Source organism: Mycteria americana, chromosome 22 (assembly GCF_035582795.1).
Source record: "Mycteria americana isolate JAX WOST 10 ecotype Jacksonville Zoo and Gardens chromosome 22, USCA_MyAme_1.0, whole genome shotgun sequence".
Taxonomy (NCBI): Eukaryota; Metazoa; Chordata; class Aves; order Ciconiiformes; family Ciconiidae; genus Mycteria; species Mycteria americana.
In genome coordinates, this window is record NC_134386.1 from 4,525,415 (window position 1) to 4,550,289 (window position 24,875).

At 59.2% G+C, this 24,875-nt stretch overlaps 1 protein-coding gene across 1 annotated transcript; it reads right to left on the minus strand.

Moving 5' to 3' along the window:
• Positions 1–2,347: 2,347 nt before the first annotated feature.
• ITGB3 (integrin subunit beta 3) lies at positions 2,348–24,875 on the minus strand. The gene is made up of 15 exons (XM_075523288.1): positions 24,628–24,875; positions 19,069–19,154; positions 14,509–14,701; positions 12,207–12,459; positions 11,531–11,693; positions 10,740–10,901; positions 10,486–10,581; positions 10,183–10,272; positions 9,663–9,797; positions 8,745–9,174; positions 6,303–6,525; positions 6,009–6,109; positions 5,763–5,882; positions 4,530–4,696; positions 2,348–3,776 (listed from the first exon to the last, which is right to left on the minus strand). Exons 1-15 carry the CDS (start codon positions 24,683–24,685, stop codon positions 3,708–3,710), a joined length of 2,346 nt encoding a protein of 781 aa, XP_075379403.1. The 5' UTR covers positions 24,686–24,875; the 3' UTR covers positions 2,348–3,707.

Genomic DNA, 24,875 nt, shown 5'->3' on the forward strand with positions numbered 1-24,875 from the left:
AGCTTCCCAGGAGAAGATATGGACATGCAGCCCCTGGCACGTCCCAGCTGCATCCCCGCGTCTGAGGGTTGTGTGCATGGGTCTGGGGTGTGGGCACGCTTCCGAAAGAACTCGTGTGAATGTGTGCAGGGGCTAGTGCTGCCCACCCTCACCCACGCTGCTTTATCTGCCTTCGGCACGTCCTTCCTGCGCACCGCCTGCCTGGGTGGATACGTCTCGGCCATGAGTACCATGCACTACGGGGCAGCCCCCCTGCAATGTTGGCACCATCCTCCATCCCCCTCCCCTTCCCATCCTGCAGCTTTTCTGCCTTGAGGACAAGCAGGGAACATGAGGAGACCAAAACATGGGCAAATGTGGGCTCCCTCCATCCAAGGAGGCACCCCCTCACTCACTTGGAGGTCCTGCTGGATATGGATTTCTTGCTGGACTTGGCACTTCTGATGGATTTAGAGGTCCTGCTGGACATGAAGGTCCTGCTGGACGTGGAGGTCCTGCTGGATGAGGACACCCTCCTGGGGGCTGATGGGGCTCGGGAGCAGGCAGATGTGTCCTGACTTTCTGCTGAGCTACATCGTGGTGGCCGTTGCTGAGCCTCAGTGGCTGCGGGGCCGCAGGGTTTCGGTGCCTTGCAGGGCTCCATCGCCTCCTCGTCCCGGCCCTGCTGCAGACAGGGGACCCGCAGGGCGCCGGGGGCACCCGGGGGTCTCACACCCAGCGAGGCTGCGGCCGAGGGCACGGCTGGGAAGGGTGCAACCCGGGGCTCTGTGTCTGCGGCGGGGCAGGAGGTGACTTCAGTGCCTGGGGCTGTCTAGCAAGAGGGTGCTGCAGAGCAGGGTCCCCTTGCAGCACCCCGTGTCCCCCTGCCCTGCTCCAGGGACCCTGCGGCTGATTCACCCTCTGAGCGACTGCCCCGGTGGCCTCGGGTGCACCCAGGCAGCACAGGGCAGTCCCCAGGCTCACTGCCTGGTGTCACCTCTCCGTCCCCATTCTGCCTGATGTCACAGAGTACCTGGTGGCACCGGTGGCATTCCCAGGCTCAGCTCCCCGCCACTAGCAAGCTGGGACAGGGTCCGATGGGGTCCAGTGGGGTGTCTAAGGCACAAGGTGGCACAGGGACAACATCCAGGGCTTGAGGATAACTGTGCCTCCATCGCTCCGGCTGCTGCTTGCTGGGCCCTGTGCCATGCCCGTGGCCCTGAGCAGGATCAGCCCCTCTGCAGGCTGGATGCCTCCCGCGGGAAGGACCCTGGCTGGCCGGGCTCAGCGGGGAGAGCGGGGCAGGTTGCCAGGCCGGGTGACCCGGGGTGGGTGGCTGCCCTGAACCCCGGGGTGGCACCGCACCCCTGTGGCACCACGGGCTCTTCAGCACTGTGGAGCGGGCGCCCAAACCGAGCGCTGCTTCAGGGCAAGAAGGCTCAGCTGAAACCCCCGCGCCCCAAACTCCCTCTCCGGCTCACTCGGCACTGGGGCAGCCCCCGCCACCTTGGGGGTCTCATCCTGCTCCTTCATGTTGCAGCCAGGCTCTGCCTTGGGCACCCCTTTGCCTTCCCCTCAGCCCACCCTGCAGATGAAATGCTCGTCCTGGGGCCAAACCCAGCTAAGCCCAGCCCAGACTAACCCCAGAGCCCACCTGGGTGCTGTTAACACTCACCTCGAGCCCCTGCCCGGTGCAGCTGGGGGCACCGAGTGCTGCCCCAGGTGCATGGGCTGGGGGCACCCATGGCCCAGTGGGTGCGTGGGGGTGTTGGAGAGCCGGGCAAACAGCTTTTCGGCACCTTCTGTGGTCCCAAAATGCTGCTTTGAAGGGTGGCTGCTGGGTGTCCCTGCAGCCCTGTGCGATGTGGTGCTGAGCAGGTGCGCAGGGTGGGTGCTCAGAGCTGGGGGCACAGGAAGGACCCTGCTCCCAGGTTTAGCACCTTCACCCCCAGCCCAGGGCCCGGCTGTCCCTGGGACGGTCCTGCAGTGGTCCAGCCCGGCTCCCCTCCTTTGGGGGCTTCTCCAGCAGACCGGAGGGCTCACAGGGACCTGTGGGGCAGGATGGGGGGCTGCCGACGGGGTTGCCCCACTTGCAATGAAGCGAGGTAGCTGCCGGGAGTACCACAGTCTGCAGCAGACTCTGCCCCCCCCTGTGCCCCCAAATGTGTTTCCCACCCCCAGGAGGGCACCAGTAACACAGCAGAGACCCCCTGGGGGGCCCACAGCCCCGCTTGCCCTGGCTCCCCCCTTCCTCAGCCCAGCCCAGCTCCCTGAGCCACGCTGGCGTGCCAGGGCTGCCCACAGGGCAGGAGGCCTGGGCGCAGACGGCTGGCGTGCATACCGACACTGTTAGTAGTTTGAGGGGTTTTCATTTAATTTATTTTTATTTCTGTGGCGTGAATCGGTGCCGCGCTGGTGCTGCCCATCCACCCCCGGCTCCGGGGCTCAGCCCCAGCTCCCACCTCAGCATCAGCTACTGCTGCCTGCAGCCAGCCCCTGCCACTGCCCCTGCCCCCATGCTGCTGGGGACCGGCCAGCCAGGGGGGACACACAACCACCACCAGCTTGGCCAACACGCTGCTGGGGCCCTGGGGCACAGCTCCATACAGAGCTGTTGCTTTTTGGTGCAATTGAGGGGAGCGGAGGCACCAGGCTCTGGCTGGAGCATGGATCAGGCAGCAGCACTGTTACAGCCAAACTCTGCTACAAGGACATTTTTTTGTTTTCCCACAGGGGACAAACCACAGGTGATACACAGCCCCAGGCAGCAGGACATGGCCTGAATGCTGCCTGCTCTTCTGGAACCCTGAGCTATGCAGAAAACCAAGTGTGATGCAGTTACGCAGCCCAAAAAGCACAGAAAAGGGAGAGAGGTGGCCAGGCTCAAGGGATAATGGGCATCACAACCCTTCCCAGGCTGCTGCCTGCACATCCATGTGCTTTGTGGCATGGGGACAGTGGAGGGGGACATGGGGAGCTCAGCACCATCCCAGTGGCTGAGCCAGGCTGCAGCTGGGACCAGCACAGCTGATGCTACATAGACTTGGCTGGTGGTGTAAACTGAGTGCACGTAGAGGGAACGAGGAAGGGCACCGTGACGCTGGGGCACTGCTTTTCACCATCTCGGGCCACAGCAGTGCCAGAAACGTGTGGCTGCGAGAAGCAGGGGGCCACTGGGTTGCTCAAGTGGTGTCCTCAACCCACAAAGCCACGCGATGGCTCCTGCCTGCTGGCAGCGAGTGTAGCTGCCCTGTCCCCGAGGAGACAGCTCCTGTACCCAGGGGGACCGCATCTGTCCAGTGCACCAGGGGACTCTCCGAGCAGGCAGAGCGTCACCAGCACGAGCCATGGAGGAGAGCACAGCTCAGCCTTTAGTTCGAGCAGCCGCTCCTGAAATCCCCTTGGCCTGATGAGTTCAGTTCACTAACAGTTCACAGACTCGCCAGGCAGAGAAAGTCCCCTTTCTCTGTGTTCAGTGTATAGAGGGGCCGCCGGCTCCCGCGAGGCGACCCGCCGAGGTAAGGACGAGAGGTTGGGTGTGGAAAGCACGTCCCTGCAGTTACAGTGGGGTGACAGACAACAGGGCCTTGGAGGCAGTCGAGGGATTGTTAAGTTACACGCAGACACACTCACACACGCAGACACACACAAGCTCTTCTGTAAACCGGACTCCAGAAGATCCCACAGATCCTCGGCTGATCCCACGGCCAGCGCTGGATGCGGCATCCTTACATGTTCCCGCGATATGTGATGTTCGTGAAGGTAGATGTAGCCTCTTTGTATAAGGGGTTGTGGCCCTGGAAGAAGAAGAAGAAGCGGGAAAAAGAGCATCATTGCTTTGTGGTTGGCATCAGCATTTGCTCCACTTTACAGCTGGGGAAACTGAGGCGTCATTTCAGCATTGAGTGGTGGATCCATGTCTCCACTCAAGGCTTCGGCCGTGCAGTTTAACGGCTCCCCGTGGTTTCATGAGGGAGAGCAGGGAAAAGCTGCTGTGGAGGAGAGGAAAAGCAGCAGGAGCTCAGGAGCAGAGAGGCCTCCTGAAAGAGCTACCCTATCCCTTCCCTCCGGGGAGGTGGGGGAGAGGTGGGGGACAGGCGCCGGTGCCATCCCAGCCCCCTCCCTTGTGCTCCAGGTGCCTCAGCCCTTCCAGCATCCCGTGGCAGGAGGGACCTTCCGCCTCACTCACGGGATGGAAACACTGGTGTGGGCAGTGAGTAAGAGGGTCACGCTGGTGACAAGTGCTTGGGATATGCTGGAGGTGGGAAGATCATCTGGGACGTCTGCTATCACCTGTGCACAGCCCCGGGACCGCAGGGGGCTCGCGGAAGGGGTGTCCAGGCTGGCAGTGCCGCCCCGAGTCCTGCCTGTGACACTGTGCCATGCTTCAAGAGAGGGATGGGGCAAGGTGGTCCCTAAGGACCACGCCCTGGGACTACAGACAGCAACTGGGCTCTCGTGCTGGGAGCACTGGGATCTGGATCCACTCAGCCCAGGGGCTGCAGGATTCAGGGTCTCCTGCCCAGCACACCCCACCCACTGGCCCTCACCATGTCCCACTTGGCCCTGGCCTTCTCCTCCTCGAAGCGGGCAAACTCCCGGCGGTCGTGGATGGTGATGAGGAGCTTCCAGATGAGCAGGGCAGCAAGGCCGATGAGCAGGATGGCACCCATCACGGAGAGCAGGACCACCAGGATGTCCGGTCCCTTCGGGCAGTCTGGAGGAGGGAGGAGGGCAGGGTTGGGGGGGGCTCAGCACCCCCAGGGCAATTAAAAGCAGCTCTGGGGCTGCCTGGCCATGGGTACATGGAGCTCCTCTGGTCTCAGGAGGGCTTCATCCTCCCCTGTTAGGGAGCAGGAGCCTCCACCCTTGAGCACAGCAGGCTTGATAAAGGAGGATCCCATCCACGGGATGCACATGCCGAGATCCTCGAGCTCCTGTCTCTGGGGTGGGGGTCTGCACCCAAGTCTGGAGCAGTCCAGGTCAGGGGTGTCACAGGTCCTGCCCACGGTGGGGGATGACACTGGAGACCAAGTCCTTGGGCTGGTAGAAGCTCATCCCCAAACCACCAGCCCGGCTGACGCCCCGCACCACCACCCGGCAAACCGGGGCGGCAAGATCTGGTGCGAACCCCAGCAGCCACCCTGCTCCCCCTGCACGCTGCCCGGGGCTGTGCAGCACCCGGCCCTCGCCTGCCTCTCCCATGCGGGTGCGGCGGCCACGGAGGGTGGGCAGCAGCCCTGCCGATGGCAGACAGCTGTCATGAGAGCTGGCAGCCGCCTTCCTGGCCCTGCTGTCGAAGGATCTGTGGCCACGCAGCCCCCGGCTCAGCTGGAAATCAGACCACGAGGTCACTGGAGACGCCGGGGCTGCCCTGCGTGGCAGCGGGCTGCCGTCTCCCAGCCCTGGGGCACAGATGCAGCGTTGCTCCCGCCTGGCTAACGGGGGGCAGCTCTCACCTGCTTCTCAAGAAAAATCACACCCATGGAGTCAGAAACAGGATCAGGGCAGTGGGAAGGTTGAGCCCCCATCCTTGGCCTCAATGCGGGGGGGTGAAATAACTGAGCGACACGGTGGGGAAATGTGAGACAGAGGCAGGAAATCACGGCCCCGGTGGCACGGAGCAGGGAACAAGGCAGCTGTTTAACTCCTCTCGGCCCCCGACCGTGGAGCCTGGCTGGGGTGGGAGGTACGCAGGGGACTCTAAATCCACCCATTTAGCACAGAAACCCGGCCCAGCACGCTCTGCACCCCCCAGCCTGACTGCAGCAGCCAGGTCTTACCTGGCTCCTCGATAACGTAGAGGATGGACTTGCCGCTGGAGTCCTCATAGTACTGGAATCGCACCACGCAGTCGTCCTCGTCCTTGTAGGTGCAGTTCACGGCATTCTTGCCCCTGTCACCTGCCAGAGCGAGAGGCTCAGAGCCCCCCGCGCCGGGGGGATGCACACGCAGAGGGAAAGCGGACGGCGTAAGCAGCCCCCCCCATTTCCACGCTTTAGGGCAGGGGTTTGGGTCTCCTCTCTTACCCAGTTCCTGCACCGTCTCGATCTCGTCGCGGCACATGCGGCTGCAGGACTGCTGCTCCACTAGTACTCCCCGCTCAAACTTCTTGCACTCCACGCACTCCCTGAGGAAGAGGAGGGAGGTACTGTGAGCTCCTCCATGCTCTCCCCAGGGGACCGTCACACTTTTCGGTCTCAGGCTGCAGAAATTACTGCAATCCCAACCCAACCGGGCTGCAGCCGGTGAGAGCTCCTGTCAGCGCTGCTGCTGGCTCCCCGATGGGGTACAGCCCGTCCCACCTCTCTGCCCTTTCTCACTTTTTGATGGTGCAGGCGTCCGGGCACGTGGGACACTTCTCGCAGGTGTCGCCGTAGGAGCCGGGCTGGGTGCAGTCGCACTTGCCGCAGACGCAGGAGCCGTGGCCGCTGCACACCAGCCCGTTGCTGGACATGCACGTGTCGGTGCGGGTGGTGCAGTTGCAGTAGTCGCCGGTCCAGTCCGAGTCGCACAGACAGTCCCCGCAGCTGCACTGCCCGTGGCCTGGAGACAACCCAGAGGGCGTCAGGACCCTCAAATGTCCCTACAGAAATTGTTAGTAGGATGCCCACGTACCCAGAGCCGCAGCTCCACCTCTGCGGGCACGGCAAGGCAGGCTAGCTGCCCAGGACGACCCCTTTCCACCATCCTTGGGGTGGGACACATGGCAGCTTACATCAAACCTCAATCTTCGCCGTGTCCCCAACACTCCTCTTATTCCACCCAAACAAGAAAACACTGCCAAATTTCAGGCTGAGCTGCCCCAGCTCTGGCAGGTCGGCAGCAGCAGTTGGAGATGCTCAATCAGATCCATCTCTGAGCTAGTCAAGCTTTGGCTTTGGCTTTTAATTTCAGATTGAGTCAGGACATCTGGTCAAACCCCCCAAATCCCACTTGTTTCCCAGCCCCGGACCAGGCAGGGGAAGCCGACTGCTGGGAAAAGCCCTACAAGCTCTGCACGCTCACCGAGACTGGTTTAATTAGACAGACAGACGGACGGACGGACGTGCTCAAATCCTGCCAAAGCCTGGAGCTATTTGGATTGCGGTTTGATTTCAGCTCAAAGACAAGACACCGTGAGCGGTGGAAACGACGTGGAGCCAGCACGCGCCGACCCGTCGGGCCCATCCCAAGGCCAGGGCACATTGGGAATGCTGCTCCCGGCGGGGATCGGCCGGGCACCGTCCCCGCCATGGCCTCGGGGCTACCGGCATGAGAAATAAATGTGTAACCCTGTTAATGAGGAACTAGGACTGAGTCACAGGAAAATAGTGCCGTGCTGGGTGACAAGGCATGGAAACAGACGTGGGAGGCTGGAGAGAAGTGGCTCAATGGGATGGGATGGATGCCAAGAGGGTCAGACAGATCGGGTTAATTAACAGCTCGCCCAGGCTGGTGGCAGTGCTTCATCATCGCCCTTCGCCCGCCAGATCGGGCGGCCGTTGCGCAAACAGGCAGTGGGAGCAGGGACAGGCGCCCGGCTCCCCGAGGGCACCGACTCTTCAGGGTGGGGGAAAACCCCAGCGTTTCACCTCCGTTATCAGCAGGCTGTTAACATAAAGGATCAATCCCAGCAGCACAGAGGCAGCCGTGAGCCATGAAGCTGGGCTGGGGGGCAGGAGGGGTCCGGTGGGGAGGAGGAACTGAGTGTCATCTGGCCAGCAGGTTTTATCTCACCCAGGCTGGGCTCCAGCAGAGTGGGATCAGCTTTGGCCACCGACGTTTTCCTGAGGATTTTTGAGCTTGCAGCAGAAAAGCGGTGGCTTTTTTGGCGCCGTGTTAGCAGCTGCCTCGCCTGGGCTCACGGAGAGAGGCTGGGGATAGGAAAGGGGGTAGCTACCCCTCTCTTGTTCCCCCCTTGAATCACTTTTGGGGTGCTCTGCTCCTGGAGGGGATCTCTCACATCTCACATCCCCTGAAAAACCAGGAGATAGGGCAGAGCGCCGGGGTTCACTCAGACCTCCAGCGCTTACTGGAGACATGGGTGGGAGAAACTCTAGATGGGGGTTCCCCATGGGGAAGAGGCCCTGGCACACCAGGACATGTGAAACCACCCTTGGGACTTGGGACGGGTGTTCTGCAGAGAGGAGCTCCTTCCCCAGCCCCTGGGTGGGAGGAGCACCCAAGGACCTGGCCCTCTCTCCCCAGTACTGAGAGCAGCAGCAGCCAGGGCTGGAGCGGAAGAGTCTGGTGGCACATGGAAGAGATGAACATTCAGGAGGGATGATGCCGTAAGATCACTGAGGGGGTCAAGATTTGCTTCCCCACCTCTTTTGCCGACAAGGAGTCTTCAAGAACTGGGTGGAGGATAAGAATTGCCTCTCCCCACCCCTCTCCCTCCACCCTGGGGTTTCCTCCTGCAGAGCAATACCTCTGATGTGTCGGGGGCTGCGATTCGAGCGGGTCCCTGCCCTGCGCACCCCAGAGCTGCTTCCCTAGGTGCCCACCAGCCCCCCTGATGGGACTCCTGAGTCTAAGCAGCTTAAAAGCAGTCCTCAGTCCCTTTGGAGCCCATCACCCTGCCACGGCTCTTGGGCACAGGTGCCAGCTGCCAAAAAGGGAACAATTCCCCCTGGCATCGCTTCAGACCCAGGGCTGGTCCAGGGAGAGCCATGGCTGAGCAATGCGTGGGACAAGCCCCAAAAGAGCTGGCGTCTCCCTTGTCCATAAGCTCGGGCAGCATAAACGCCCCGATCTGCCTCCTCTCCAAGCCCAGCACTCACCCGAGCACATTTGGCCCTTGAAGCGGACACAGGAGAAGTCGTCGCACTCGCAGTACTTTCCCGTCACCTTCCCGAAGTCGCTGCTGTGGCACACGCACTGCCCGCAGGTGCACTCGCCGCGCTGGCTGCAGAGGGGCTGGCCCGGCCGGGGGCTGCAGTTGTCCTGCTGCGAGGGGTTGTACTCCTCCTCCGAGCACTCGCAGTGCGAGCCCAGGCGCCCGGGGTTGCAGCGGCACACGCCGCACTCCAGCGTGCCGTTGCCCTGGCTGCAGGACGAGCTGTTGGCCTCGGCTTGGCTCTCGCAGGAGCAGTCACAGTCAAAGTTCACCACCACCGTCAGGCTGTCCTTGAAGCCCACTGGTTTGATGGTGAAGGATTTCTGCTGCTCCCGTGGGCAACCCCGTACCTTGGCCTCGATGCTGAAGCTCACCTGGAGGGCAGAGGGATGCGTCTGGGTGTCAGTACCCCTGGCATGGTATCAGGGTACCCGCTCCAGGCTGGGCTCAGCTCCTCATCCATGCCCAAACTTAAGCAGCCCAGAAATGGGACCCATCAGGTCTCTTTAGGCTTTTCAAAGCTGTCCCAGCACGGTTTGGGTCAGGGCACCTGGCTGCCACAGTAACCAGTCTAAATCAGTCCGAAAGCCCAAAAGCCCCCAAAAGACCAGCAGCCCAGGTTGAGCTAGAGGACCACAGAGTCTGCATCCAGCAGACTGAAAAAAGCATTTTCGTCCTTGCACCCACCCAGCTGGACCCCTCTCTCCACTGCAAAGAGCCTACAGCATGCCCTGCAAGGGTCTGTGTCACCCAGGAGGTGGTGGGGCAAGCAGACAGTGCTGGTGGAGAGCATCAGACAAGCTGGCAGTGCTGCTCCATAGAGGGGGAGAAAAACTAAGCCCATGAACAGCATGATCCTCACCGTGTCCCCAATCTTGAGCCCCACGCAAGACTTCAGCCCGGGGATGACCTCGTCGTTGAGGCAGGTGGCATTGAAGGCCAGGGACAGCTCTTCAGGGAGGTCACGCACCTCCAGCTCCACCTTGGAGCGGATTTTCTGGGGGAGGAGAGAGGAGCGATGAAGACGACAGCACAGGCTGGGCAGGGCTCAGTCCCGGGGAGGGGTCCCCCCAAGCACCGCAGCGACGCTCCCACATGCATGGGAAAGGAGCCAAGTGCCCCGAGTCTTTCTCAGGACTCTGCTATGTCATTCCCCATGGGGAAATGCCTTTGAGGATGGGAAGGGGCTGGCGGCGAACACAGTTATCTCCCTTCCCTGGGGTCCCCACATGTGTGGGTGGAGGCAGATGCTCACAGCTGGTCCAGGGAGGATGCTCGGAGCTGGGGGAGCTGCCAAATCTGTGTGGGCTGCTTGCAGTGTGAAGCAGTGGCTATTTTGGGAGGGAGAGAGCTGTTGTGGGGCCCTCGCACTGCACACTCACCCCGTAGGAGTCCACTATGAGCTGCAGGACGTTGCTGGAGTCTCTGGACAAGGTGCCCACAGTTGTGCCTGGGATCAGCTCACTGTAGTTCTGGAGAAATATCGTAAGCATGGTCTGCTTGCGACAGGTAAATGTGCCACGGCTGGGCCAAACCATGTCTGGGCACGTAGGAGCTTCCCAAGGAGCTTTGATAGGACAGGAGGCCACTGGGCTATGTCTGGCCACCTATGGCCATCTGCAAAGGGTGCTCCTCGGGACCCACCAGCCCCTCACATGAAGGTGGCTTTGCATAGCAGCTGTTACCTGGTAGAGGCCCACGACTGTATCCGTCACAGCAAAGATCAAGTTGATGTTCTTTTGTGAGAGTTTCTCAGTCATCAGGCCCAAAGACGGATAGTCCTGGGGAAGGGGAGAGGCTATACCCTGGGAACATGTACCCCCAACCACCCTGGTCCCCATCATGCTCTCCAACCAGGGCTGGACCACCTTTCCCATCCCATGGGGACCCTCAACAGGAGCTCCAGGCTCCCCAGCCCCACGTGTGGGTCAGGGTTTACCAGCGTGGTAGAGGCCGAGTAGAAATTATCCTTGTCAATGTGGCACTGGGCGTCGTTGGGCCGCACGATGCCGGCCAGCCTGCCGTCCAGCGCGATGTGGGTCTTGGCATCCGTAGTGAAGACGAGCAGGTGGGAAGCGTCGTTCCTCCAGCCGATTTTCTCCTGCAGCGAAAGGCAGCTCCCAGTCCTGCGGCAGCGCGTGCCGAGGGCAGCCCTGTGTGCCAGCACCCCGCTGCTGCCTCCGCTGCCACCCCGGGCCACGGCTTGGCCATAGGGACCAGCCTGACGCGGCAGAGGGAACCGAGGGCAATCGCTCTCCCGGGGAAGTGCCGCGGGGGGTGTGTGGGCTGTGGAGCCTGGCAGGAGGGCATGGGCTGCTTGTGCAGGTGAAAGACAGGTTTTAATTTGCTAGAGTGTTAATCGAGGTGGTTAATGACTGAGGGAGGCAACCCCTCTCATCTCCAGCAAAACCAAGGTGCAGGCACAGGAGATGTCGTCCCTTCTGGGCTGGTTACTGCAGGGCTGACATGGGATCGCTCGCCATCAGTCCCCAAGCACCTGCTCCGCTCCTCTCTCCCCCCAGGACCATGCAAGGGTCCTGCTCTTCCCTTGCCTTGGCTACTGGCCTAGAAATGTCCTTGTTGAACATTCACCCTGTCCGGGTCTCAGCCCTGCAGCAGCTCCACAGAGCTTACGGCTTTGTCCTGGTGGGATTGGGTGGTCCCTGCCAACCCACCAGGCCCAGCCTGACGACCCTCTCCCCGCCCCAGCCAGGCCTTCTTGCCCCTTACGTCGCACACGGTGGCCTGGATGATGGCATCGAAGCCGCCCTCGGGTGCATCGCGGTTCCGTGAGACGCTCTGCTTCCGCACCTCCTCGTTGAAGCGGGTCACCTCATCCGTGAGCGACAGGACGTGTTTGTAGCCAAACATGGGCAGGCAGGTTTCCCCGATCCTGCGGGAGGAGAGCAGTCAGGCCACGAGGCTCGCAGGGCTCTTCCAGCTCCCATCCCACCCTGCAGCCATCCCACGTCCCATGGTCTTGTCTGGGGTGTGCTGGAGGGACCCAACCACCCCAAGAGCCCAAGGACACAGCCGGAGGCTGGTGAAGGACCTTTTAAAAAAAAAAATCAGTCAGATGTTCTAGTGATGCTGGGCTCAGGTCAGCTCCCAGCCTCTGTCCTGCTGGGATTTTTAGGAGTCACTTTCTTTGAGCCTCAACAGCTCTCCTGAAAAATGGTGGAAAATTGTTTCCTTAAGAGCTTTTCAGCGACAATGATACTTCAGAGTTTCGACCTGCTCCTCCTCCCTGTGCCAGCAGAACATGCCGTGCAGCAAGGTTTAAACCCTGCCCAAAATCAGGCACCCAACTCCCTGCTGAAATCCACTGCTATGGATTTCCAGCCACGTTCCAGTGATGTGCCATTAACTTCTGGCCCTTACAGGACTCCCTCAGCCTAGCACTTACTCATAGCAAGGGTTCGTGACGGCTTGCGGAGGGGAGATATACATGTAGGGGGAAATGGGCTTGTCCACAAAGGCCCCAAAGCCAATGCGTAGGTTGCTGGTGAGCTTGCGCATCTCGCTGGCTAGCTTGGTGCCCAGGTTCTGGATGTTCCTTAGATCATCCTTCATGGAGTTGGACAGGTCCATCAGGTAGTAGATGTCCACGGGGTAGTCTTCCACTTGACGCACTTGGACGCGAAAGATCTGGGAGTCATCTGTAATGTGACAGGGCAGCGGAGTGAGAGATCCTCTCCTGGGAGGAGCAAAGGGGGCTCATCACAGGACTAGGGAGAAAGTCACCCTATGGGGTCAGCGGGAACCCGAGGAGATGGTTTAAAGCTGCTGGCAGGAGAACATCACAGTTAAACAGACACAAAGGGGCAAAGCCCTCAGGGGAGGGTGCTTGCACGGGAGATATGCTGTGCACCCCTTGGAGGGGGCAGATGTGGCTCCTGTTCTCCAAGCCTCTCGTTACCAGGATGTGAGCAGATCCCCCTGCTCAGAGCTGACCCCCCCAAGCTGTCCTGCATGAACAGCGTGACCAACACACGCTGGATGGAGTGAGTGAAATGCCCAGCGTGTGGGCAGCAGGTCTTACAGGGATTACAGGGGGCTGCATGGCTGCTTCGGACTTCTCTGAGCTCCCAAGGACTCGAGCATCTCCCAGGGCCTCCCTCATCCCTGTTCCTTCCCTCTCCTCTTGGCTCCTCCCAGCCCCTTCTGGGAAATTTTTGGTGAAACATTTTCCATTGAAACAAAAAACTGCTTAGACAGAACCTTCTGGGGAACAGGCCAGTTCCAATGACTTCTACACTTAAAAAAAAAAAAAAAGCTGCAAACGCTTCGGGTTGACCTTTTCTTTCTGCCTTTTAAAAGAGACAAAGGCTCTTTCTTGCTGTTCTTTGAAATGGCTGCTTTGAAATGTAAGCTGGGGCACAGCTGCAGCCTTCTCAGAACACCTCAAACGTTGAGGAAAAAAGCTTTAGTTGAGCCTAAATTGTTATTGTTTTCATATTTCCTTCTAAATCTGCACGTCACGTTCTGACTTTCAGGATAGAGAAAGTTTGAAAATCTGTGAGAGCCCGAAGAGCTCCATCCCCCTCCAGCTGCATTGCTGGAGCAGCACCATGTAGTCACGGGTCCCAACCTTGTGCTCAGGGAGCATCTGTTTCTCCTTGTGGAGCTAAAACCATGAGGACTCTGGGCTTGTGGGACATGGGCTGTGACCTGTCCTACTTATATCCTTCAGCATTTGCTCTTGATTCAGCATCTTGCCTTGAGTCAAGGCAGACGACTCGTGCCAAGCCTTCTTGGTCGGGCAGAGATGGTATCAAGCTGGGGTTTTCTTCTACTGCTTCCAAGGAACAGGGACTTAGGGCACTGCACACTGCCTCTGTTCCTCTCCAGAGCAGCACGCCCACCTGCCTCCTGCCAAATGTCCTTAGACCTAAATAGAGCAAGGGCCACTTAGCAGCTACGTGTGCCCATTGTGAGGGGACACTTCAGACTGCTGTCATTCAGATGGGTCAGACTCCTTTTGGCCAGGCCCTGGGATGTCCACAGCATGCCATGTGCTATCAGCCACCGATATCTGGCCCCAGGGCTTTAAGGAATCAAAATTATTCCTGCTGAGACTGAAAGAGTCATCCATGGGTGGATGGCCAGGGGTGGGCTACATGTGGGGCAGAGCACGGTGATGGCACCGCTCGCTCCATGTTCCCCAGAGCGGTTGTGTGACCTTGGGCGAGTGACGCCCATTAGTTTTGCCTCCTGCCTGGCATTGCTGGAAACTCCTCAATGCTGGCAAATGACCGTAACAGTTAATTGGCTCCAGCCTGCCTGGCTGAACCCAGCCTGGGAAATTACAGGGACCTGTTGGCAGTCCAGCCCTGCCAGCTGCTCTACGGCTCCTTAGACACGAGCTGACTTCCACCAAAGCATTCGGAGTGCAGCACCCCTGGCTAAGGTCTCAATGGCTTTATAAAATAAGCCTGTGCGTTGTTGAAGCCGCATCCCGTCCTGCCCCTTGGGGTACCGCAGGATTGAGCCAAGAGACTGAACAGCAGAAATCTACTTGCAGGCAGCCCGGTTGCCCATCAGGGATGTTCCCAGAGGGTTCGGGGCAGCCCCCAGCCTGGCCTTGCCCTCAATGGACACGAGACAGCCTTGGCTAGCAAGGCAGAGTGATGGCTCACTCATCGCTTGAGCCCTTTGGGTTATTCCCACTGCATCTCCCCTTCCCACAGCAGTCTGGGGGCTCTTACCCGGCCGCAGGTTCAGCTGTATTTTCTGGGGGCTCATCTGGGTGGTGGTGGAGCTCCCCGAGCCCTTGTTGCTGAGGGGTCGGTCCTCCAGGATGGTTACGGTGCTGGTGGGGAACTCGATGTACTCCTGCCCGCAGCCATTTTGCAGGAGGTTGGCACGCAGGTCGCAGCGAGGGGACGACTGCGCCAAGACCTGCGGGAGAGGGATGCGGTCAGGAGCCAGCTCCCCCGGGAACCCCGGGGGTTATGCTGGGAGGAAGAGAGAGGGCCCCCTTGTCCCTGGAGAGCCCCTGCTTTATCACACCTACAGACCAGGATAAGAGGCTTTTTGGGGCGCACGGTCTCTGCTCGAGGGCGGTGGCAGACAGAGGGGATCCAGGATGAGCACGTCCCGCTGGGGCTCAGAGCAGGTTTGGGTCTGCTGTGCTCCGCAGGGGAGCTCAGCAGCCCCTGCTGAGGAGCAATGGATAATTTATCCCTGCCAACCCCCTCCTGACTCCTAGCAGCTGGAGCCTCAGGTTTGGTTTGGTTTTTGGCAAAGCTAGAAGGAAAGCCTGTCTACATGGGATGGCTAGAAGAGGGCGAGGTGGGATGTAAACATGGCAGGCTGGGGGTGAGGGGCAGAGCCTGGGACTTTTTTATTATATTCTAAACTTTGGCAAAAAACGAGCCACCTTTTTCCCTGATTTTCTTGACACGTGCCCTTAGAAATCCCACTGTGAGCAAGGAACAGCCCTGCTGCGGGCGAGCCCATCGCATGAAGCGGTGCTCGGTTCCTGTCTGAGAACGGTTCAGGCTTATCTCCACCTCTCCAGCTTCCTGCCAGATGGAGCCGGCTGGGGGAAAGGGGAACCAAAAAAGGAGTGAAAGAGCGAAAAGGCAATGGGGTTGCAGGAAAAGCCATCAAGTGCCCGTCAGGGTGAGGAAGCACAAAGTGTGGAGTCACAGTGGGGCCCCAGCCCCATCCCTCCTTTCCTAGAAAGCTCCGGGCTCCTTGCCCTTATCACAGCGCATTCAGAAGGGCTTCCGTCGCTTCGGTTTCTCATGAAGACAAATATGGGAAGAATTTCTTTCCCAGCCCAACACTGCCAGGATCTGCTGCCACGTGTTCCCGGCCAGGCAGCAGCCACCCTCCCCTCCAAGGGGTTTCTCCGTCTGCCTCCTACAGCCCAAATCTTTCTACATTCAAAGTCCTGCAGCAGACTGGCACAGCCTTTCCCTGCGGCAAAGGGGGGTGACACAAGTCCCGGTGCAGCTGGTTCAGCTCCCTCCCTGCTCCTGGGAAGCTGGACCCCGACACTGCAGCCTTCCAGCGCTGGAGAGGTTCCCCATCCAGGATATCAGCTCCCACACGTTCAGGCTGGCTGAAACCAGGAATGAATTTGTGCATTTTAAGCAAACGAGTGGAAAAGTGCAAACGCTGTCAGGGGGCCCTGGCTGGCCTATGGCCCTCTGGAAACAGTGGCCAAGTGATAGCCAGAAAATACGTCAGCAGGCGTGTTCCTCCCCCGCGGCCTCCCACTCCCACCCTCACCGCCTGGACGGCACGCTGTCAGTGAAGACGACAAGTCACCCCCCTAAATCAGCTCCCTTGTACCCACCCACCCCACAGGCTCGCCCCACGGGGCTCCCCGCTGCGGGAAGAGGTGCCTGGTTTATTTCAGATCCCACCGATCATCACGTACATTCCTGTCCTGGGCGGGGAAATCACTGGACAGATATGCGGGTGAAAAGCAGGCTGGGCAGAGAGGTTTTTAACTGCGGCACTGGGTGATACCTGGAGATCCAGAGGGACTCCCAGGCCCTCAAAGGACATGTAGCACCTTATGGGATTAACGGCATCATTCCTACTGTGAGATTTCCATGGAGAAGCTTTTTAACCCCAGGGCTGCATCCTTCCCCTTTCCCTGGAGCCCTAAACATCGTGATTGACTCAGGACTCACGGGAGCCTCCCCAGCAACAAAATTACTGCAGAAGGCAAAGGAAAAAGTTACTGTGCCATCGATGGGGCATTTGGCTACGAGGCCCTCGCAGCCCCCAGCCCCCACTCTATTTTTTCCCCCCAGTCTCCGTAGACTTGCAGGCTCAGCGACTTGGACGCAGCCCCAGGTAGGAGTGACCCAGAGGCAGCCCAGGCTTGCTGGTGACAAACTCACAGTGCAGGGACTTCATCCACTGGGACACACCCCGCAAACCCCACTTTCCCATCAGCGTGGCCCTGACGGCATCGGCTCCCCATCACGGAGATGCGGCGGGGGGGTGGTACGTGTTCCCACCTCCTCTATCACGAGCCATCCCGAGCCCTTGGCTGAGATGCTCCCCAGCTCCACCTCCCCTTTGAGCACCTCTGTCCTGCTGCAGGGAAGGAGACTTCAGCTCCGCATCTGCTCAAGCTCCCTCCAAGATGGGAAACCTGATGATTTTATCCCAATTGCTGCCTCCAAACCCTGTAGATGAGGGCAGGGTCAGGCAGGGTGCTGGCAGAGCCAGCTCTCTACCCCAGCTCCCTCGCTGCTGGGCGGGGAGGCTGCAGGAAGTCACACATCCCCAGGGCATCTCCGTTTTCATCTTGCAGGCAACCACATACAGCACCAGCCTCTCTGCAGGAGAGCTCCTGGGAGGACCCAAAGCACAGATGCCTCCACAGATTAAGCTAAAACTTTCCAGCAGCTTCCCTAAATCAAACCCTGGTCTAGCCTTGCCTCCACCTTTCCTCCAAGGGAACCAGAGCGAGTGACATTTTGGGTGGGTGAGACCCTGGAAGATCTGCCACGATAATCTCCAAAGTGATTTTAGAGCCCTGTCTCAGTGTTAAGGCTTGGCTGACTTTTTCCAAAAGGAAAAGTGAGTGGATGGGCACGTGTACTTGTTGGTAAGAATGGTCTAGGTCTCTGAAAAATAAATAAAACTCAATTCTCCTCTGCATCAGCGCTCAGTGGGGTCAGTGATCACAAGAAACTGCAATGAAATCCCTCTCCTGTCCAAAGCCAGGATGGAGCAGGAGTAACTGATAACGCCCGGCTCCTTGGGAAGGCAGCATGGGTGGGAACGGGCTGCAGTGGGAGCAGAAGGAGCACAAATAAGGGCACTGTCCCTTTAAAAAAGGGGGGGGGCAGTATCAGAGACCTCCCCCACCCCAGAGAAATTAAACAAACCCACAGAAAAAACCCTCATTTGCTAAATTAAGACAATGTGGTCCAGATGTTGGAGCAGAGTTTGCATAGGCTGCCTCTCTGGGGGCCGGTTGCTGGCAGCGGGATGGCTCCCTTGCTGCTTGTCACGTCCGTCCATGAGCACAGCCCTGAGCAGCATCGGAAATATTTCCTTTTTTGGAAACTTTTGCTGATGTGGAGAAAAAGCCCAACCCCATCGCAGCCCCGGCTGCAGCGTCAAGACACCAGCCTGGCTCAGGAAGGCAGCTGGGAAGGAGCGAGCCCAGCCCAGCCAGCCGTTCCCCCTCTGCAGAGGGGAGCAAGGCCCCTTATCACGCTGCAAAGCCCAGCCGCTCCTTGCGGGAGCTAAAACGGGGCGCAAGCATCTTTATTCACACCTCACACCGAGATCCTGGCGGTACCTGGTGGGCACAGCAAGCGGAGGCATCCCCTCCAGATACACACCGACTCCAAAGCATCGGGCCGTGCAGGCAAGGTCCAACAGCATTTTCCAGCTTGGATCACTTTTTCCCAGGTCTTTTCCCAGTCCTGGTGGGCACCATGGGCACAGCCGCAGCTGGAGGAAGCAGGGTTTCATGGGCGGAGAAGCAGAAAGCAAGAAAAGCCTTGCCAGAGGGGGAACTGCTCCTGGCTGCAGAGTCCTGAAGGAGGTTTCATCACCTCTGCCCACCCCAGCCTGGCTCTGCTCTCCCGTCTGTGGGAAGCTCCCTCCTCTTACCGCCCCATGGACTAACCCCCAGGGCAGCATTTCTGGAGGGGAGCGTGGCAGATCTTCCAGGCTTCCACCCACCCAAGCAGGGTGATTTCAGAGTCACAGCTCAGCTCTCGCATCCTCTTTAGCTCAGTAACCAAACCCATGCACCTTGTCTTCCTTTCCCCCTCTTGCCAATGAAAGAACGCCTTTTAAACCCAAACCCTAACTTCTAAGCAGCATTTCTTCTTCCTCCTAGCAAGAAGGCCCCCTTCCCTTTCCAGCCTTTCCAGTAATTAAACTCCTTTAGCCAGAGCTTTACAATGGGTTTTCAAGAACCAAACCAAAAGTAAACTGGGTTTTCAAATATATGTTTTTTGAGAGACAAAGTGAATTCCCAGTGGAAACATCAGCATTTCCCAGCCAGCTTGCTGTAGCTCCTGCCAACACACCCAGATAAGGGGCAGGTTTTTGGAGCAAGGCAGGAACAGGCAGCCCCAGCCCCGTGATGTGCATCTCGAGCTGTGGTCAGAGCCAGATGCCACCAAGGAATGCGTTTAGACACGGTGGGAACAGATGGAGACCAAGCTTGTGGCTGTAACACAGAGACCAGCGCCCGTCCCACAGCCCAAGGGCTCATCCCTTGCTACGCACGCCCCGTCCTGCCCAGGGACGTGCTTCAGCCCAGCTCTTACCTCTGCAGAGCACCAGGCGCAGAGGGGGCTCACGGCCAGGCACTGCTTGCAGGAGTTCACCCCACGGGTGGTGCAGATGTTACCCCCTGCAACAACAAAACAGCGAGCCGTTACACCCTGCAGAGCCCAAAATCCACACGCGTGCTGAAGTCTCAGTGCTCAGCGAGCAGCTTCGTGAGCAGACACAGCCCCCATCCCACCAGGGCTCTGCTCTAACCCCTTTCCCAGCCCCAAACCCCAGAGCCCCTTTTATAACCACCTCCCCAGCCCAGCACCAGCTGGGCTTCATCCTGCCCAGGACTGAGCATCATTTCCCACCTCCCACCTTAAAGGGTCCCCCCATCCCTGCAATGTCACACACGTGTTGGAGTGAAGCCCCCACCGCTGGCGGGGGGACACATCTCCCCTTGTGCCTCCCTGCAGACATTTTGGGGCAGCAGGGAGAGGGAAGGGGTGAATTCCCGGGGGCACAGCATGGGACCTGCAGCCCTGCCAGCACCCGGGGAACTGACGCCTCTTCCCACTGCCGCCGACCCAAGGTGGTTGGTGCCTTCTTGTGCAGATCCTAAACTCAGCAGCTGGTTTTGGCTCGGGTTCAAAGCCAGGGAAAGGAGGGGAGGGAAAGGGCACGAGTCCAGAAACGTGCTGGCGGCGGTTTGCACCGATGCCCCGAGCAAAGGTTGGGCTCTGTCGGTGGAAGCGGCAGTGGGGACTTTGGGAGACGCAGGCTGGCACCGTCGTGAAGGTCAGAGGCCAGCAGGTCCGTGTGGGGGATTAAAGAGCCCCAAAATGCCCGCAGGGGCCCCAGGGCAGCACCAGTGCCTGCCGGGGCAGGAGGAGCTCCTCCGGCAGCGGCAGGACTGTGCGGCTCTGCAGTTCCCGCTGCCAACGGCCGATGCGGCGAGCGGCTGGGGGCACAGCTGTGGTGGCATCACCCTCGGCTCTTCCTCCCTCCCGGGGCACAAGCATCTCAGCAGAGTTTCAGGATTCCCTGGGCAGGGCAGAGCAGACCGCAGCCATGTGCCTGCTTGGCTGGGGGAACGCCGCAGCCTGGGGAGCCTGGGGGATGCTGGCATGGAGCAGCGGGTGCTGGGGTCTCCCCTTTGCCCTCTGTCCCCCCCGTCCCTGCCCAGGGTTCTCCCCAGCAGCCGCAGGCAGAAAAAGCAGCATTTTCCATAGCTGCAGGAAATGCAACACGAAGCAGAAAGTGGAAATGGTGAAACAATGTCGTCAGGCCTTTGAGCAGAACCACGGTGACGGCACCGTGTGTGCTGGCTTGTGTCCGCTGGCACGCAGTCTGGGAGCACGAGCGTGCGTGGGGGGGTGTGTGTGTGCGCAGTGGCCGCGTGTGCAGTGTGTCGTGGATGTGTGTCTGTACGAGGGTGGTGTCACAGGCTGAGCTGGGCACACTGTGGCTGTCCCAAAGGCCGGCGGCTGCTGGGGGACATGCCCCAGGGCATCGGGGCTGGCATGCCCCATCGGACCTCTGCCACCCGCACCCCCTGCTCGTCCCACGCAGGGGGACTAAACTAAAGGCTAAAACCCAACTGCCTGGCTCAGCACCAGTTCTGGGGTTGCATCCGCTCCCAGAGCTCTCGCCATACGCCAAAATACCCGGCTGCAGTGTGCGAGGACGGGAAAGACTTTAAGTTTAGCATTGCCCAAAAGAACAACAGGTTGATCTCTGGTGCTTTCTGCCCCAACGCCGCTTAGTAATGTGTTACTAGTATTGCCTCCTGGGGTGGATGGGTCCAGATGGCCGGGGCTGAGCGGGGAGAAGGCAAAGGGCTCTCAGAAAGCAGCAGCGGCACCAACAGCGCTGGCTCCCGCTTCTCATGCCTGCTCCTGCCATGTCTGTGGAAATCCCTCCTGCCTTGCCAAGTGCCGGTGGCTGCAGCCCAGCGTGGGGCACGTGCCTTGGATTTGCGCTGTGCCGTGCAGCTGGGAGCCAGTTCCGGCATGGCTGGCAGCGGCTCAGCCCTCCGGGAACGGCAGGGGAGGCATTACCCTGGCAGCCCTTGGGGACGGGGACGGCCCTGGCAGCTCGAGGTGCTCGGGATTAAACTCTCAGAGCTGCTAACCCCGGGGCCACGTGCCCGAACACAGGAACAGCTTCTGAAACTGCGTGTCCCTGGGGAGCCCCGATGCTTTGATACCTGGACCAGCGCCATGGCCCCTCGGTCGGGGTCGGGGGGAGAGGTGCCAGGTAGCCTCCTGCCCCGAGCCAGGAGTTTCATTGCTTTCCACTCTCACGTCCCTCCCCGTAGCCACCACCTCCAGCTGCTGACTCACGGCCGCGGTGGCTGCAGTGCTGGCTGGGGCTGGGTTATAGCACCCAGTACCACCAGCAGTGCTCTTGGCCCACACTCCTATTTAATGCCAGCGTGGGGTTTGTTCCCTCAGGGGTGGGTTTTAGCTCGCCGTAGCATGGTTTAGTCACCTGGCTCTGCCCCAGCACCCAGCTTGCTGGGGAAGCGCAGAGCTGACAAGGGCCCCTGCCACCCATGGGTGCCCCAGCCATGCTCCCAGCCTGAGGACAGGACCCAGGGCTCACACCAACATCTGGGATGTGAGACGCACCAGTCCAGATCCCATCTCAAACAGATTTCCCCTGTGACTTGAGCCAAGTCCCGCAGCTGCTCCCTGCCTCAGTTTCCCCTGTGCAGCATGGGGTTCCAGGGAAACAAGCACTGCGTGGCTATGGCACCCACCCGAGTGGTGCTGTGTGATGGGACCAGCATTTCTGCTGTTTTGAGTTTGGGCAGAGACCCCAGAGCCACCAGCTCTGCCCGTGCAACCGCTGGGGTAAACCCGGTCCCTGGGGACCAGCATTAACCCTGGCCCTGGCAAGACCCAGCTGCACTGAAACACAACGTGGAGGATTTCCAAGCTCGTGTCTGCCAGCAGAGCCCCCGTCTGCCTCTGCTTTGCCTGGCTGTGCCACGAAACCTGAGCTCTGGGGCTAATGAGCCCCAGGACTGTCCCTCTGGGCTGGAGAGCTCATCTGCTCCCCAGCATTTGGTACTCATTACCTCCTGCCTGCGCGCAGCCTTTCGGCCCTGGTGGTTTCCTCTCCTCCCCTCCTGCCGCCACCCCACAGCCCAGGGGGGCTTTGATCTGCCCCCCACATCACGCTGGAGATGTAAACCCAATTTTCTGGCTGATTTTGGCACGAGGGCCATGAGCTGGGCTGTCCTGCCTGGGCAGAGCAGCGGCCCCATGACCGGCGTGTAGACGGGGCTGCAGCATGGAGAGTCCCTGCGGGAGGGATGCTGCCGTGCCCAAGGCTGCCCTGGGGTCTGCCGTCACAGTGTGCCACCGTGCCATTGCCGGCAGCGGTGGCTTTGCCCAGGGGGTCCCTGCAGGTCGGTAACTGCCCCCTTGGGCTGCCTGAAGCCCCAGCCCGGGGGAGGTCTGCCCCAGACCCACGCAGCCCTGTGGTCCCCGTGGTCTCCATCACTCCATGACTGAGACACGTGCCCAGGGATGGAGGAGGCTTCCCCAACCTCCAGCACCGTACGGAGCCATTCTTGGCTGCAGTCAGCCCAGGGCTGGATGGAGCAGGGCCATCCCTTCCCCCTGGGGAGGGGCCGAATTCCTCTGGGCGACAGCGGTGATTAAGGCAGGGCCGTTATCACCATCCAAACATGCATCTCGTCCTGCTGCGAGCAGGTAGCCTCACCCCCCTCACTGGGGGGAAATGTCTCTATTTCGGCATTTCCAGCACTGCTTGCGTGGCTGGACGCAGGGTGCGATGTCAGGAGGGCTTTGTGGGAGGCAGGCGGGGAGCGGGGAGCCTGCGGTGATGTAGGAGCAAAAGCACGGGCAGAGGAGAGCGGAGGATGCTGCGGCTTGAGCCCCCTCAGGTTTTGGCCCTGTGAGTGCCCAGCAGTGCTTCCCAGGCTCAGGACGCTGCCTGGCTGTGAGCAGGTTAACAGGATCCCCGCAGAGCCTAAACTAATAAATCCTGTGTTTTCTAGTTCTTTTTTTTTTTTTTTTTTCTTTCGTTTTTGGGGCTTGTTTTTCCAGCCATAAAAACTAATAAACCCAAGTACAAAAGCTTCATTTTTTTACTATGAAAGCAGCTGGTCTCATAACGATCTGATCCTAAAGACTCAGGCTTTAAAAAAAGAGAAATCCTAGCACATGAAATACAGGGAAACGGGAGATAAACTGGGCAGCATGGGAACCACCCACCTGGGACTGGGCAGCGCTGAGGTCCCGAGCGAGGTGAAATGATGCACTTGAAATACCCCAGACGCCTGTGGCTGAGCATCACCCTTCCCTGCCTGGAGAAAATTACTCAGTCCCCAGTCTGCACTCCAAATAACCTCCTCTACGTACCACATGAGCCAGCCACATACTTTGTTTTTTCCTCCTCTGCCAGTTTGAGCAAGAACGTGCACACAGAAAACTTGATAAAGATATTTTAGAAAACTCGATAAAGACACAAACCATACTTACATCCTCTCTGGCCTTTCTGCTCGACTCAGCGATAAGGATTTGGGCTTTTCTGGCTGATCTGCCCACGCCATCCTGGGACTGTGCCTTTTCCTGAACCTCTCCCTGTCTGCCAGCATCTTCCAGGAGAGGCGATGCCCCACACTGAGCTCAGCTGATTACAGGCACCGACGCGCAGGACCCGAGAAATCACCTGCACAGCCCCAAACCGCAGCTCTATAACTCAAACTCTTCCAGGGGTTCTCCTATGCCCTGTACTGATGACAGCTCGCTCCGGCAGCAGATCGGAGCCTCAGGCTGTTCCTGGGAATTCACCAAAGTCTGGAATTCTTTAGACAGAACAATGTTGCCCCAAACCGCGCCGAGTCTGGCCTCGAAAACAATGGGACTGATTTATAAATCAGGAGCTGAAAACACCACACCATTTTGCAGTGGCAGGATTTACTTTGAGCCCCAGAAACACACCTGGGGAGGAGATAAAACTTTTCTAGGCTTCTCTGTGCTTCAGACATTGGAAATTTTTTTAAAAATACAAACTACACTTGTCCTGAAATCACCTGATGCCAGAAATCAGAGTTTTTAAAGAAAAAGCACCAAAATAGCATGAGAAATAATAACACCAGACAGCAATGCTGACTTAAATACACTCCATGCCCTTAAAATGACATGGATACAGCGACTACCTGCCCTGCAAACTCCCCCAGCATATTTTCTGTTTATTAAGGACGGAGCCCAAGTCACACCCCAGTCCTTCCATTACAAACCAGTACCCGGAGCCAAACACAGCGTAGGTAGAGAATATAAACTTGCCGCACCCAGTGCGAGAATAACCCACCAAACCGTGTCTTGACCCTGTAACATCTTTGAGAAACCCTCCTGACCCCAACCCAGCCGAAGCCGAACCGGCTTGAGCAGTGCCTTGTATTTGGGAACCACGCCGAGCTTTCAGGCTGCCAGCTCCCCCTCCAAGCAATTTTCCTGGGAAATTGCAGACCCTGGGAATGCAGAAAGTCCTGGGATTTTGGGAAATAACAGGCAATATAATCACTAAATGACCTGGCTTTAAGCAAGCGACAGCGCTACGGGCTGTAAACCTACCCCAGCTGCCAGCAGCGCAGAGCACAAGGATCCCGAGAGCCGCGCAGAGTTTTCCCATCTTCTCCTCCAAGCCCCGAGCGTGGGGGGCTGCTTGGACCAGCCCCGCCGTGAGTGATGGAGAGCAGCTCTGGGGCAGCCGGAGGTTTTGAGCAGTCTAGGAGATGAATCATGAGTCTGGGTGTATGACACACATGGCGAACGGGGCCGGACGGAGGAAACTGTGCTGGCTCGTCACTCAGTTTTGAGTC

Coding starts and splice junctions, on each gene's coding strand:
- ITGB3 (XM_075523288.1), bottom strand. CDS start 24,685: ATGGGAAAACTCTGCGCGGCTCTCGGGATCCTTGTGCTCTGCGCTGCT. Junction 4,697..5,762: donor CTACGTTATCGAGGAGCCAG/GTAAGACCTGGC, acceptor TCCCTCCTCCAG/ACTGCCCGAAGGGACCGGAC. Junction 3,777..4,529: donor CCAGGGCCAAGTGGGACATG/GTGAGGGCCAGT, acceptor TTCTTCTTCCAG/GGCCACAACCCCTTATACAA.